The 15928-nt window shown below is 39.2% G+C and overlaps 1 protein-coding gene, 1 long non-coding RNA gene and 1 other non-coding gene across 4 annotated transcripts; 1 reads left to right on the top strand and 2 right to left on the bottom strand.

Annotated features, from left to right (window-relative positions):
- The first annotated feature begins 29 nt into the window (after positions 1 to 29).
- On the top strand, positions 30 to 13226 carry LOC107267765. 2 transcript variants are annotated; one of them, XM_015739826.2, is made up of 5 exons: positions 30 to 5020; positions 6316 to 7872; positions 8026 to 8560; positions 8642 to 9332; positions 9521 to 13226. In XM_015739826.2, exons 1-5 carry the CDS (start codon positions 5018 to 5020, stop codon positions 9621 to 9623), a joined length of 2889 nt encoding a protein of 962 aa, XP_015595312.1. In that variant the 5' UTR covers positions 30 to 5017; the 3' UTR covers positions 9624 to 13226. The 2 variants fall into 2 exon arrangements, with proteins under 2 accessions (XP_015595312.1, XP_024940942.1); XM_025085174.1 differs by having other exon boundaries at positions 8642 to 9328.
- LOC107267770 lies at positions 12985 to 15922 on the bottom strand. The gene is made up of 4 exons (XR_003059745.1): positions 15810 to 15922; positions 13644 to 13851; positions 13238 to 13518; positions 12985 to 13091 (listed from the first exon to the last, which is right to left on the bottom strand). It is a non-coding gene; the product is annotated as an uncharacterized LOC107267770 (long non-coding RNA).
- Positions 14911 to 15002, bottom strand: Trnai-uau. Its single transcript is given in 2 exon segments — positions 14911 to 14946; positions 14965 to 15002. It is a non-coding gene; the product is annotated as a tRNA-Ile (tRNA).
- Positions 15923 to 15928: the final 6 nt, after the last annotated feature.

The following is a 15928-nucleotide window of genomic DNA, read 5'->3' on the forward strand; positions in this document are numbered from 1 at the left end:
GTCATACAGCGACAGGATAAGCCAATGGATTAAAACTCAAAGGTTGAACGTTAAATACAGTCGTTAATTTTTATCTTACGTTTCACAGCATTTTTCATGTAATACTTTAAAACTTAAAATATGCTTAGGAGGTTACAATTTATATCCGCAAGTTTCAGATCGTTCATTGTAAACCTTTAGAAATATCCTTTAAATCCGTTTCAAAGTGCTTCACGCTTACTACTTTTACTTGTCTTTTGTTGTCATTCATATTTAATCCAAAAAAGGCACGAGTTCCCCTTGCGGAACATCTGATGCGCTTATCCGAGAAAACCTTTTACATGAAACTTCACCTGAATTCAAAAGCTAGGAACGGCATCACATTTGTGTAAAGTGCTACGTTCCTGGCACGTTGCACCAGGGTACCAGCTATCCCTGGAATACGTTGATAATGCTTCCGTGTATTTCAAACGTACCATGAACGGCTTTTAAACGCGTGGCCGAGTAAGGAGGTCGAAGCCGGATATTAAAATAATAAAAGAAGAATGAAGAAATGCGTGGTGACACTCCAACAAAGAGTACAAGAGAACTATACAGATAATTCAAAGCGAGATAACCGAATACTATGACTTTCTTGGGAAATGTATACGTTAAATATAAATAATAGAATTAAAGATATTAAATGTACTGTCTTTTGTAAAGGATTGATTATTTCGACTGAGTGAAAAATACTTAATTATAATTGTCTGTAATATTTTGTTGTCTTCAAGGAATGGGACTATCGTTGTTATCTTGCTTTGCAATTTATAATTAAATTTTCATGCATTTATCTACAGTTGCGCTTAACGAACTGGATTTTTATGTAATATACAGCCACTTCGAAAATTGTATCTACCAGTTTTAGAATCCCTAGTAATTGAGAGCTTCGCGAGAGCACTCGGTCGGTATTTGTAATTCTAGAAGGATGCTCTTGGCGTGGTTGCTCTTGCGTTCTGGTACAGACTGATATTCTGTATCATCTTCTCACTGCATAATGTAAAGTGACGTTATGCCTCGGAGAGCATGTAGCCTCTCTTCGTACTCTGGTTGATGAAACTTTTCGTACACTCTGTATATTTAACTGGTGAACTTATTTTCTCTGATAACTCGCTGCAGATGTATATATTTTATTACGGCGAACGCATTTCTACATTAATAACTGAATTAATTTGAATTTATGTAAACCGAGTAGCTGTTTGCTGGTTACTTTACTTTGCTCAATAAGTATTTCTCGAGAATTTAATGTATTTTGATTTACTGGGTCACTCTTAATCTTTTTTCTTTCTTACTGCACTATCGAATATAAAGGTAAATACAATTTAAGTGCGCGGGCTGATTGAAATTTTATATTTTTTCTCTGTCTTTTTTAACTCAAATTATTGTCAGCTTACGTAGCTTTACGATTCTTTTAAGATTTAGTATTGATAAGGTTCGCACTGTATTGATAAGATTGAAACTATAATAAAAATTGATGTTTTTTTAATATATACAAATTTTATCATACTTTGAGAATATTATGGTAAATTTTTGAATGGTTACTTGCAAACTATTTGTATCGGTTTTTTGCAGAGGTGACTTTTGAAAATTCTTTGACATATTCATATTTCATTATTTTTATCCAACCATATGGCCGCAATTGTTTATCTTTTAACAGTGATGCCATTGTGAAGAATCTGAGAAGAATTAAACCGATGCTCGTTAATGAAAATATTTTCGCTGTATAGTAGGATTTACACTCAGTACGATCGTAGAGATGGTGAATAATACAGAGTATTCATAAATAATTATTCCCTTTTGACAGAATATTACGTTCTCGTCGATCATCCGAAAAGTGCAATTTCGTATGAAAATATCGTTCCCATAGTCTATATTCCATATACACATACGGCGAGTAAAGCCAGAAATATAGTAGACGGATCGATGATTCACGTTTCCCAGAGCCATTTTCAATTTCATTATTTCACATGAGCTGGTAGACATTCCGAATTTCGCCAAAAGTTTCAACATTATTTAAAGAAGTTTTGAATTCTGTTGGCAATGTAGTACGTGGAAAAATTATTCACTCGAGTTATACAGTCTGTCGCAAGTAGTGCATCCGGTATGCGTTTACGGTGTAGAATTTTATTCCGACACAAAAATAGAACGTATATAATAAAAATGTAAACTTAGCAAAACTTCAGAGAATATTGAGTGTATATATTTTTATTTTTTCTCTTTAATATCTCCGCGTCGAAGCGCGCCGACATTTTTCTGGCTTTGACTACGTAGTCGAATGGAGGCGCGCGACAGTATATATTATAACGCTGATTTCACAGGGTGAATTAAAGTTGCCGCTTCTCTGGAAACCCCAGAAAGGACTGCCGAGCGTCGTAACGCGTGACAATCTGAAAGTCTCTTCAAACAGAACTTGATGAAAGAAGCTTTGATATCATGAAGCATAGGGATATTTGACTGGCCTGATATAAAAAGAGGTACTTGTGGAAGGTTCAAAAGTTCTCCTTAATATTTTTTATATTTTTTTAATTTAAGAAATTCTGTACACTACTTTACCTGCCAAATATTCTCAGCAATCATCGGACTCGTTGGTATAATGGAAATTGACAAATTGTAATCTGAAAGTTTCGCATTTGATTTAAATTTGAATATTAACGATTTAACGTATCAGCGAGCAAAAATGAATTTTTCCATTATCTCGTAAAGGATCGAATACGAATAATTTTTTATATACCATTTATTCTCGGGCAATGCACTTTTATTTTCAATGTTTCAATGCACGGCTGTAATTGTACCTTAATGGATATTCGAGCACGTCTATGCTTCTGTTCTCTGCAGAGAAGGGGTTACTGTCGAACACTTAAATCGTTTCATAAAGCTACGTAATAACTTGGCAACGGTTGGAAATGTTCATTAAGTACGGCCACAAAAATGCCAGGAGGTTGCTAACTACATAATCCTACATAATCTTCTGTGCACATGTAATAAACCCTTCCGGGAGGCAGTTTGTACACAGGGGTCGTATTTCGAAACAAGTTTTCCTTGCCAAATTGAAATAAGCTTTTTGCACAGATTTGTGTACGTTGGAAACGTTAATATTTGGATAAAACTGTAGCGTACATATAGGACTGGATGTGCGACTCGGCATAAAATTTAAATATCGTTTACATAGAAAATGGACAAATCTCTAGAAAGTGGAATTTGAGTATTGCATAATACAGAAGTAACAAGGACGCGATAGCGCCTTAAGCTTTTTTCACGTGACAAAAGTTTCTTGAAATTACGATAGCAATACGGGTGTTTGAAAATATTTCAAAGTAACACGAAAATTCGCGCCAGGACTGTCTAGTGGTTTATTTTTTATTGCCTCTTCGTAACATTAGTTACTGGTTGGAAAACTTTAAATAACTTAAGACCAATAAAAAAAGAAGGATCGAACAGACAGAAACTTTTGGATAAATCTCCATCTTTCGTTTTCCCCGACAGCCGATCAATCTTTAGTAGTCGGAGGCCTCTCGAATACCGCCGCTAGTTAATCGTTGGGTCGAGCTGCCTTTTGAAAAATAAAACCTCAAGTCTGAAGCAGACCAAAATTCATAAAGCTTTCAAGAAAAAGGCATAAAAAGCTCGCTCCTATCCTCGTCTGGCTATTCATATAGCTATTCACCTATTCACAAGGCCAGTACCCTCTCGTCGATCTCCAACCACCACCATCCATCTTTAATCGTCACTACGAAGCCTTTCGGCCCAAAAGCTAAATCGAGTATTAGCGATAAAAGTAAATCGCAAAGTGGCCAAGACGACTTCGTAAGTGACACCTTCTTATAAGCCACTCAGAATTCCTTTCATAGAAACATGAGACCCTAACCTCAATATTTCCAACCTTTTCAACCTTAATCGTCAGGATAGACCCTTTAGCCAACTCAACCTACATACGTCGGAGTAAAACCATAGTTATAAACTCAATGAACGAGCTGTAAAACGTCTAGGCTCGTCATCTCCAGGAAAAGTTGAGCTCTTAAAGTTTCCGAGTAAAATGTCACAAAAGTCAATTCAACGTATGCGAGACATCGTCACCAGCTTACATATCTACACGGGCAAGACGAGTGCACAGGAAAGCCGCAAGATGGCTGGCACGTTTGACATGAAAAGGAGATAAAAGAATAGGAGAAGGAGTAGGAGTAAAATATATACATTCTAGAGTATGCAGGAGAGAGAAAGAGAAGGCCAATCGTAAAATCGTGAATTTCCAGGACAGCTTACAGCAAGAGAGAAGAGGCTCTCTAGTGTAGGTGGAAGAGTCGAGGGCATTGGAGGGTGTAGATGGGAGCGATCGATGCATCGAGGCGTCGAGACGCCCAGCGGCCAGGTCCTCGAGCTCACCCCAAGCGTCGCGGTGTCGCCTTCGATTATATCCCAAGCCTGTGCAGCCTATGCGTGGCTGCCTTCTAGAGTGCGTGGGTGGTCGCGTGGCTACGTGTGAGCAACGTGCAACCGGCGTGCGTACTTTTTGATGTGTAGTTGCGTGTCGCGTCCCGTGTGACACGACGTGTGTCGCCCGTGACCCGGAAAACACTTCCCAGCGGAAGGCTCGAGCATGCTTCACGAAGCTGCGCGAACGACTCTGCACAAATCCAGGGTAGCGAGTGGCTGCAAAACCGTCTTGTAGCCCGCGTGGTGCTGCCGCTCCTGCTATTGCTGCTGCTGCTGACACTACCACTCGTTGTTGCTACTGCTGTTACTGCTCCTGGTGCTGCTTCTACTACTGTTACGTTACTGTTATACCTGAAGTCAGTCTAACTCGTTGTTCTTAGTGCCGGTCGCTCTACGTTACTACTAATGCTGGCCTGATCTGCTGCATGTTAATATCTTTATGCTACTACTGCCGAGTTTTACTCTCGACCTGCTGAAGATTCTACCTCGACTTACGCGAGATGCCTCCAGCTACCTCGACCTATTGTGACTTCTCTAAAGACTGTGATGCGTGACCCACTGTTCGACGATTATGGTAACGTTGCTCTTTCGTATTCTTATTTCGTATAGATTATTGTCTGTGGGTTATTGCATGCCCTTTTTCTCCTGAGCTGTACTCTTTATTTTTTGTTCACCCTAGAAAATGCATTGCCTGTCTCTCTGAGGAAGGTCTGGGGTTAAGTTTGAGTTTCATGGACAAGCTGATCATGATAATTAGGACAGTCTCTGTTGAGGTTATTTGGCTTGTCAAGACATTCCGTTGGATATTTTTCTAGCTGTAATATTCAAAACTTGTTTCTGGAAGATTGTTAATGTTTTTTTGAAACAAATTCTCTTGTGATAATCTTGAAGATTATATGAACTACGATCTTCTTCCGCTTTATAATAATTTGACCTACGGTATATTCCACTGGGTTTGTACTTCTAACGTATCGATCTGGGATTCAGCGTGAGCATTAGAATCTAATTAGAAATGCCTTAGGTCAACGCAAAACATTTTAGAGGTAATCTAATTGATTTATGCTTCTGATGAATTACTTGGAATTGGAACTTATTAAACGATAAAACTGATCCCACGAGGAAATAAGGAGACAAAATAAATATATGTTGAAAGAAAAATTCAAGTTTGAAAGTTATCATTATGTTGTTTTTTTTCAGTGAGATCTATACTTCTTAATTATTGACTTTCATATTATTAATTTCTTAGCAAAAGCTTTGCTAGTGCTAATTTTCTTTAAAAAGTGCTAAGGCTTGCTTTTTTATCCGTTATGAGTCATAATTGAAGCTTTTAATTAGGATCTTAAAAGTCTCAAGTGTACCCACTTAAAATCTTCTATCACAAAAGCCCTCGGAACGAAAGAACTTTCTTTCGTGCTCTGGGGCAGCACTTATCGTCTTTCATGACATAGATCATACATCCTATATTGCACGTGTCTCTCTTCAGAAAGCGTTAGCGATGAGCTGCATAAAGTCGTTCATAGAATTCTTCAGAGAATAAAAATTGTTCCCACAGATTGTCCCGAGGCAAATAGAGATATGCAAGAGTTGATTGAAGGACCCAAAAAATAAGACAAAAAAAGACTTCTTCGTTCCACATTCCCCAATCAGAATACATCTATTAAATCATATAACGTAGCTATACGGTTTATGATTAATTAATAATAGAAAAATTAAATTACAAAAGGCATAACTGTACTCTGATTAAATACTTGAACTCCAATTTAAAGCCATAACCTAATTCGGTAAAATTAATTATTTATTTCTTTTACGTTTTTTGCCATATTTCAGAGACTCTTTTAAACTAGAGCACTGTGCTCCCATGTCTTTTAGGAGATAGCCGATGCTGGGGGTGGTCAGGAAAGGTATCGACTAGTCGTTCTCACTGTTCTGGTAGCCTTATTAAAAGCAACGAGTGCAGCAGGTGGTGGTACATGTGGTTTAGCCGAATTAACATGTCGGGATGGACACTGCGTCCCATTGGACGCATATTGCAACGGTCGAGATGATTGCGGAGACGGAAGTGACGAGCCAGCACTGTGCACGCCCTGTAACCGCACCTATCACGGTCAAGAAGGTCGAACCTACAAATTGGAATTGCCACGTCCGGTCGAGGGTCGTCTTCCATTTTTTTGCCACTTGACATTCACCGCCGGAGGTCAGGGCCACGGGGAGTTGGTCCAGTTACTTTGGGATGCATTTAGCATAGGGCGACTAGACTCCACCGCTACAGACTTTGCCCTGGGATGCCCCGAAGGATCGCTCCAGCTTGCGGAACTCGGAAGACCCTTCACCGGGGGTTTCTGGTGCGGAGCTGGAGAAGGTAGAGCTTCTTACTACAGCGAGACCAGTACGGTCACTGCATCCATTCGTCTGTTCCACGCACCGCCATCCGTACCCTTCAAGTTCAGATTGCGTTATCGATTCGTGTCCCGCAACGAGGCGATCGCACGTCTTGGTAAACCGGAAATGCCGATCGAGAGAGGATCACCGGTACCTGGAACATACTGTTCAAGAAACTTCTACGAGTGTCATCAGAAGCAATGCCGCGTGCAGAGTCCTAACTACCCTGGAGAATACCCCAGGAACGCCAGCTGTCTAATTACTTTAAGGCAGAAGGAAGTACCTACGTGCAAGCACGCGATGATATCAGTCAGGGCAAGTCCCACGGGACCTGTTGGTCTGGCCATCAATAATTCCACTTTAAGCGTATGGCAGGACTGTCCCTTTGACAGGGACAGACTGATATTCCGGGACGGATCACGTCTTGAGGATCCGATTCTTCTTATTTACTGCGGAGGACCCCTGCCCCGGATCACAGCCAGAGGAACCACTATGCTTGTGGAATTTCGTAGTTCACCATTGGCCATGCCCCTAGGAGCATCGGCCTTGCGGATTGAACTTGATGTCCAGGTCGTTTATGTGGATTCAGATGGACTGGATTATGCAAGGGGTCCCCAAGGTTGTCATTTCTTTGTCAATGAAACTGCCAAGAGGAGTGGTGTACTGCGTGCTCCTCTACATGCTCTGCCACCGGGGTCTAGTTGCACCTGGAACATCAAGGGAGCCACTGGAGATCGTATTTGGATCTATTTCTCATCCTATTCTCAGAGAGACCTGACCGGAGCTCTTGAGAATAACGCCAGTACTCAGGTGGATTCAGGGTGTGCAGTTAAAGTCTCTTTTTTCGATGGAACTCCCATGACCGGTTTGCCTATGATTACTCTGTGCGATGAGACTCCTAAGCTCTGCGCTCATGCGGCTTTAAGAAACGCCACAAGAATGACCAGACCATGCACCAGCGACGAGAGTTACTTCACCGTAACGCCAAGTTTGACTTTACGCATGGAAACAGTCCTAGGCACTACTCTGCACACCGTGAACTTCCAGGTAACTTCTATCAAGTTATAGGATTCCATTAACAGTTCCAGTTCACATAGAAGCGATTAATGTAGATTTTTTCTTTTCATTCTACCTTTTTATTTTTTATCCTCCTTAGTTCTTTGCCTCATCGAACACGACGAAGTAGCGCTCCTATTCCAGGCACGGTATGAATTCGTCTCGACCCTCCAAGGCGGCGAAGCTTGGGGCGATGGGCCATGCAGTAGGATCTGGCGTAGAGTCCGAAGTGGGGAAGTGACATCACCACGGGACGTTCGACTCTTCGGTAGAGGAGGTGCCTCCAGGTTGGAGTGTAAATACCGAATCGAAGCTGGATCTGGAGAACGAATTAGGCTGACTCTGCACAACATCAGTCTCGGGGAACAAACATCCTGTACCAGCGAACCTGATCCTCATACGGGTAGACCTAGATGTATAAATGACATCAACTCGAGGGAGGCGCACCTAATCCTCTACGAAGCACCCTGGCGTGACGTTAAACTTCCTCGGGCTTGCTTGTGCGACAACACTTCTCATCTACCCTTGACTCATATATCTGCTGCACGAGCCCTGGAGATCACCTTCGTGGTGGATCAACAGGCTCCGCACGAGGATTTTGAGACTTTGTTCTTTTATGCAAGTTTTGAGTTGATTCGTGCACCGGAATGCCCTAGGAAGCAGCGTGTTCGAGGAGAAGGTGTGTTCAGAGTTTCCTAAAATCCATTATTTTCCTTTGGACTTATTGTTTTTACTAACCAAATTCATTTTAATGCAAAAGGTGGCGAGTTAAGATTCGTGGCACCACCTCTATCACGGCCAGACATCTACTGCGAGGGTTTACCCTGGTTGATAGAGGCCAGAGAGAATAGATCCCTCTTCGTGTTAACCTGGGGATGGTTCCTGCCCCTGGAACCACCACCCGTGACAGAGTCTTCGGACATCCCCAAGTGCCCTACCACAAATAGAATCCTTTTATACTCCGCGTGGGCGTCGAAGCTGCTCAAGGTGATTTGTCCAGCCGAACCAGGTGCCCGAGAATACACCGTTCACGTCTTCTCCGAGGAGTGGCTTGGCGGCGCCGAAGGCAAATGGCCAGGACCTCCAAAGCCGCCAGCACTCCTTCTAGATTTTGTTGCCAGAGAGCCAGGCCAGGCTGCGGCATCTTGGCTGGAGATTTCCAAGAGTCGTTCTGCACTGCGCAGACAATTGCGTCTTCCAGAAAGGGGCGTAGAAAATGAGACTGTAACAAATGGAGACTGTCCACACAGGTGTCCTGAACTTGGCGCTTGCATTGCTTCGAGTCTCTGGTGCGACGGGAGGATACACTGCCCGTCTGGTCACGACGAAGCACAATGTGGAAATGGTGCAAGATTACTGGGTCTGCTACCGCCTACAATGTGGCTGGTAGTTGCCGGTGTTGCCGGAATTGTCACTGCCTCTGCGTGCCTCCTTGTTATTCTTATCGGCAGGTGAACCTTCATCAATTTTATACTCCTGGTCTATAAAAGTTTTCATCCATTAAGAAGCTCAATAGTTTTACTACTTTCCAACAATGGATTCATAGTTACTCTACTAGCTTCTTCTTCTTCTTCTTCTTCTTCTCGGTAGCCATAATGCCATTCAGTTGTCAAGATAATCGTATGGTCTTTCATTGTAGGTCCAAGGCACGCGCAAGAAGACTTCACTACAAAGGAAAGAAGAAGTGCAATAAGCCAAGACGAGCGCCGACGGAAGAGACTCTCCTGGGTGCAGCATCCTGACAGCAGCCCCCCGGTTTCGTGGAGTACATCCACGTTGACCGGGAGACGACAGTCTAGCGATACCACTCTGTACTTTACCGTCCACTAACTTAACTTTAAACTTTCCCCAGGTGCCAGCGTCAGGGCGATGAAGACGAGTGTCTCTGTGATACAACGCGACACTCTTGTTTGTTCGTTCATTCAAGTATCGACCTTGCATCTCTTTTCACAACATCCCCTAGGGACGTAGAGTTGTTGAAAAAGCTCATCTCAAATTCGCATCTATATCATCTCTCACGGATAAAGAACAACAGCAAATTCTAACGTAAAATCAATATTTTAGTTGAGCGGGAAAATTCAAAAAAAAATAATTCACGTATCTGAAATCGATACGCCGTCTCCTAAAGGTTTATTGCGCGAGCTTTGTACAAACGACTCATTACTCCATTTCGCACAGACGACTATTTTCTTCCGGTTCGAAACGTTCTTTCTTTTATATATGTACGTAATCGTAGATGCTAGATTAACAGGAAAGTATTAATTATGATCTACGTCGACATGAGTTTTCATTCTTTTTTTTTCGCGGTGTATGTATAAATTCATATACCTGGAGAACGCGCCTACAAATTCTAAATTCGCCCATGATCGATCAAGGAAGTGTAGCAAGGTACGCGGTATACTGTACAAAGAAAAGAAAATGGCAAAACAGTCTGTATGTATTATAGGACACATATAAAATCGAAGCTGGAGAAGTTTGAGAAATTCGTAAGAACTTCGCAAGAAATACGAATGGAGTAAAAAAAGAAACGGTGTTCGCTCGTAGAAAGTTTAGAAAAGCAACAAGAAATTCCTTGATCCATCATTGAGCCGGAACCTTAGAGTTTCAAAAAAAATTCAAAATAGCAATTTCAAAATACGCGGGTGATCGAAAGAACCCGAATCCGCGGATGCACGAAGCAGCAACTGGTTACATAGAACATTAAAAAAAATCATCTAGACTTTACAACGTTATACTTGACTGTGATAATGGAAATACGCGAGTGCAAAGTCGTCCCAGCAGCGTCGTGACGTCGGCGTCGTCCCGTCGCTCGATCAATTGCCGTGCCACGAAACGCCGCAAACTTCCTTCGTTCCTGTTGACAAAATAAACTTGATTTTTTGTCTTGTCTCCAGAGTTACGACATGCGAGTGTAACGTTGATATAAAATTGATATATATATATATATATACACACACAAACACATTATATACTTTTCATTGCATTGGCTGTTGAAACACCTCGTGGCATCCCGGCTGTATCTATAATACTATAAGGGTTCCTTCTTAATAAGGTGATACATACTCCGTGCACCTAGAGACTGTATACTTTACATAATTATATATATACATAGTACAAGTATACAAAAGTACATTCGGTACTTGACTAACGTACACTTTCATTATTAACACTTACGGAGGCTATTTGCACTGGAGTTGAATGACAGTTGGAATACATGGGATGTATACCTATAGTTTACTAATATACAGATATATGCCAAACACATGTTTCAACTATGAACTCAACTGCAGTGAAAATACAACCAGTGACGCATGAGCGCGAATTATTAATGTTAGATGCAGAGCGTCTCCGTTATTCATCTTTCATGTAAAATCATGTAAATCCGCTCACACATTGTTCCTCGTATAATAAATTTGTTTTACATAGAGCCGATGCGAGTAAAAGATTTAAAAAAAGTGCCGTGTAATTTTGATAAAGATACTCGCATTAGTCAGAAAATTTCGTGTGTACCTGTAACTGTTACAGTTGGCATGTACAAAATAATTGACGGTCGATAATTCAAACAAAAGAGACGACTCTGCAATCTATCGACTTATAATTGTGCGGCAATGCGAGAGGATGTAATTCGAATGTTCGTAAAAACGAATATCGCCGATATGGATTATAACGGAATTAGACGCGGGAAGTTTGAATCTCGTGGGCGCCGAATTTATTCAATTTTGTATGATGAAAGTGGCGAGTATTTGTAGATGCATCAATATGGATTTATGCAAGCGGGGAAGTACCAATATAAATGGGGTTTCGATTATTGAAAAAAAAAGAAAGTGCGAGAATTTAAATGGTATTCGAACGAAGAGATCTAAAAAATGACGAATGAATTGACACGTTGAAAATGGTCTGTTAATTGAAATTGTATTGTACGTAGGTAATTATAATATTAATACCGCTATGGTGTTGGTCGGATTGACTGTTCGTAGGGGCGATTATAATTTTGCGAGTGACACGTAAATTAATTGCGTAGAAAATACCGTAGCCGCCGAGGTTATAACGATAGATAACCAAATTTGCTGCCAACCCATGTATCAACGCAATACGATACGATTACCTGTGTGTCGCTGGCGATGAGTGAACAAAGAAATTCTGCAAAATGAATCCTATAGGATTTTATCATTGCATTCTTGTCATTCGCGAAGTCAGTGTTGTGCAATAACTGGGATATCCTGTCGCCAGATACTCGTCGAGGATACTTACACAGAAATTTTGTATGGTTGGTAGGACTACGTGAATTTCAGAAAGATAAACGTCGCGTATTTATTTTTCGAAAATTGATAAGCGTCTAGTCACTCATGTAAGCTAGTAGTACCTGTACGATGTTCATCCATTGTAAATGCGACATTTTAATATCTTGTAATCCGTCGTATAGGATCGGGCTGAAAGGGTACTTATTAATTTTTTTTCTAGAAAAAAAACAATTGCTCTCGCGAGTCTTTATATTTTATAGATTTTAGGGTAAACGAGAAAAGGTTCTTTAGCTGTAAATTATACGGTATACATAATTTGCACTTATTAATTTATTATGCACCCTGCGTACTGTATTTCTAATCTAACCTATAATCCGACACTACAGAGCCGTTCAAAATCAAAGAACAAAGGTCACTTGAAATTATAACTCGTCGCACTTATACGTGCATTGAATTATCGTTACATAGATACGAAATTCGAAAAGTATCTTACACTAGTATCGCTGCACAACACTGCACAGTTTGAAAAAAAATGGTCCGACTTGAGTTTTTTTTTGAATCACACACTTAATAATTATAATTATGTTACAATTTAAAAGACACCGAGTTAATCGCATTGATAACGTTTGAATTCATAATATATAATTGAAATATTATTATGCAAATACTTGATACTTTTCATGATTATTTGAATACTGTTCATGAATTTCTATACTAATTCTATACTATGTTTCAATATATTTAAAGTGGCGATACCTTCATTCTCTATTAAAAAAAAAAAACATAAAATGAGTTGGACTGTACATAAAGATGCGTATTCACAGCACTATTACACTTTGCACTTTGGCACGAGGACTGATAGGTTCGTATAGTGTAGAGTTCCGTGTCGCAAAACCTGATCTGACCACGTTACTCATTCCTCGTAACCTACGATACTGTAGCCCATAAGTTCTACTGTAACATAAAGCACTGTACCACCTATGTAAGCACACGAGTTCCAATAAAAGTAAAAACATCTTGTAGAAAGAGTATTATTGTCATCTGGTGTAATAATAATTCATTTAATTAAAAGAATCTATAAACAGCAATAATGAAAACATTGAAACAGAGCTTACCCGGTAGTATGAATAGAAGAATAAAAAATTCATCTGAACGTTGATATATAAAAACAGAAATCTCATATCCCTGCTATAAAAATGTCGTGGCGGTTTATATCAAGTCTTTGTGGACGTCCGTTAATAGCATGTCTGCTGCAGAAATATTTCTCATCTCCTGGAGCAATCTCTGACCTAAATGTTCATTGGCAGCTAAGGGATGAGATCCATATCTATGTACGTACAATACTTTAATATCTTCCCGGCATGCCAGATACTTTAATTTCTGACAGTTGTTATATCTAGATGGATATAAAAGTATTTAAATTTTCATATTGAAAGTTAAATAAAACCGATAGAGCAAAGATAACGTTTAACGTAGTACGATAACCGCGAAGTCGATATTCAAATGGACAGGTTTACCTACCACAGTTTGAAAATAGCAACGGATATCGGAGCGCGCTATCACATCCGGCGTCGTTACTCTCTTCCTGGATATCGAACCGAGTGCATTTGACGTACAGCTGCTGGTGGTAATAATAATGCACCAGGAAATGTTAGTCTTTCTCTGGTATTTTCTTCGTCATTTGTAAGCAATGCTCCAGATCAAGTTCCGTTGTTATACATAATCTAACCTAAAAAATCGTATAGATGCGTTACGTGTATACAGATGTATGTACAGCCGATTTACGATTTTAGCATCTGATAATGGGATCGATCTTGTCCAGGTATAGTCCTTTGTCATTCCCTGCATTTGATGTGGGAAATGTCTATGATAATTGTGTTGAATAATCGATATATCAATATCGACAAAAAGACCGACACAGGTTCATATGCATCAGGAATGTTGGAATGCAGTTGGCAGATGCTGTATTCCATTATGTCAGATGTCTGTTTAAATGGTTTACTTTGTTTTTCTTTTGCCGTAACAGTCATAGGAGTACAGTTCAAATTAATGTTCTTTTTTTGATTTGATTTTAGAAATGTAAATTAGACGCTTTCAACCAAAATGTGCAAAGTAGATGATCAACTTTGTAATGCAGTTTGGTTTGAAGAATTATTTTTTCCTCTAGTTACTGACCTATATGCTCATTGACGCTTAAAGGGGAGAGCACGTACTCAGCCCTGGTGCATTAACGGGGAAAATAATTGTGGCGCACCGAGAGTTTATTTACCTCAGGAAATTAGCTCACGCGATGTACTTATGTAGGCAGTCCACTCCCTTTTTCAATTATCCAGGGACTGTGTAAACGTGACTAAAGAGAATCGAGGGAGTATTTCGTGTGTAAAGGCTCTTTGTGCTTATTGGAAAATTTTTATTTCTTTCATGGTTTTGCTTTGTTTAATGAGCATTAATTTGAAAATCATTACAATTGAATTTGGGGAATAATGCATCCAAGAGGAATGTTTTTCGTGTTATTTTAGGTGTAAAAATGAATTGTAGAGTTATTAGTTGAATGCTCTAGTATTCCAATCAATCAGAAAGCATGGAAAAATAGCTATATAACTTATTATATTTATGAAAAGTGTATTTCTATATTTGAAGTGTATACACTCGGAAATGCTGGGATTGAGCGGTTTTATACATTGTTTTCCGTTGTGTATTTGTTCATTTTGATAACACGATTTTTCCAAGTCTTTATTGGGCTTTGTATGATAATCAATTTGTAAAATTTGAAAATAGTAAAAAAATATGCTCCAGGTGAGGCTCGAACTCACAACCCCGGCATTGCTCACGAACACTGTCTTATAAGTACCGTGCGCTAACCAATTGCGCCACTGGAGCTATTGCGAATAAGGCCACAAATTTACTATTTTTTCTATCAAATCGAATGAGTAAGAAATTTGAAATATTTATCAAAGTTATACGGTAAAACAAAATATATAATTAATGTGTGATCGAAAATGATATTCCAATATAGATATATTTACTCTAATAGAGGTTATGTTACGTGCCAGCTACGCGATGTAGAAACAGACCTAACAAAAAGAAAATTGTTGACCCACTTTCCAAAAAAAAAGTTACACCACTTGGCCCAACAATGTTAACTAATTTAAAATTAGCATAGAATTTTCTTAACGGGTGACTTAAAGGTTTTTTTATTGTCCGCGACATTGTTGACTTATTATATTTCGAAAATGTACTCCACTGTACGACTAGTAGAAAAATGCAAATTGGTAAAAATTGTATGCATTATATATACATTTGATATGAATATATTCCTGTTCTACTATATACCAAATTAGAACAATTTTATAATAGATTAATAAAATCATATAATTGTTTAATTATATAACCTATATTTACAAATTAGTTAGAAAGTTTATAAAAAATTGTTACTACATCGTTTCATTTGTTCACTTTATATATATATAGATGCATTAATGCAAAAGCAGTTGATTATTTGTTATGCTAATTCAATCTCTATAGTATACTATAATTTTAATAATAGCGAATACTTTGTTTTACGCCCGTTTCCACCGACGTGGTTTAAATCTGGTTCAATTTCTTTTTATACAGTTTTAGGTGGAAACGGGCGTTAGTGTTTCTAAACTGCATTATATATTTTCGGAATATATATATCACACGTACTTTTCCATTTTTGTAGATATAACACAGACTGAACGATATGATTACATTTAAACTGCATGTGTTTCCGAAGAAATGATACTGGAAATGAAACTCTATAAATAATAATAAAAATAATAACA

This window comes from Cephus cinctus, unplaced genomic scaffold (genome assembly GCF_000341935.2).
Source record: "Cephus cinctus unplaced genomic scaffold, Ccin1 Ccin1_scaffold0457, whole genome shotgun sequence".
NCBI classification, from domain to species: domain Eukaryota; kingdom Metazoa; phylum Arthropoda; class Insecta; order Hymenoptera; family Cephidae; genus Cephus; species Cephus cinctus.

What these genes read in the sequence shown, in the direction of transcription:
- LOC107267765 (XM_025085174.1), top strand. An exon ending in GCAGCGTGTTCGAGGAGAAG is followed by an intron (nt 8,561 to 8,641) that starts GTGTGTTCAGAG and finishes TTAATGCAAAAG; the next exon opens with GTGGCGAGTTAAGATTCGTG. An exon ending in CCTCCTTGTTATTCTTATCG is followed by an intron (nt 9,329 to 9,520) that starts GCAGGTGAACCT and finishes CTTTCATTGTAG; the next exon opens with GTCCAAGGCACGCGCAAGAA.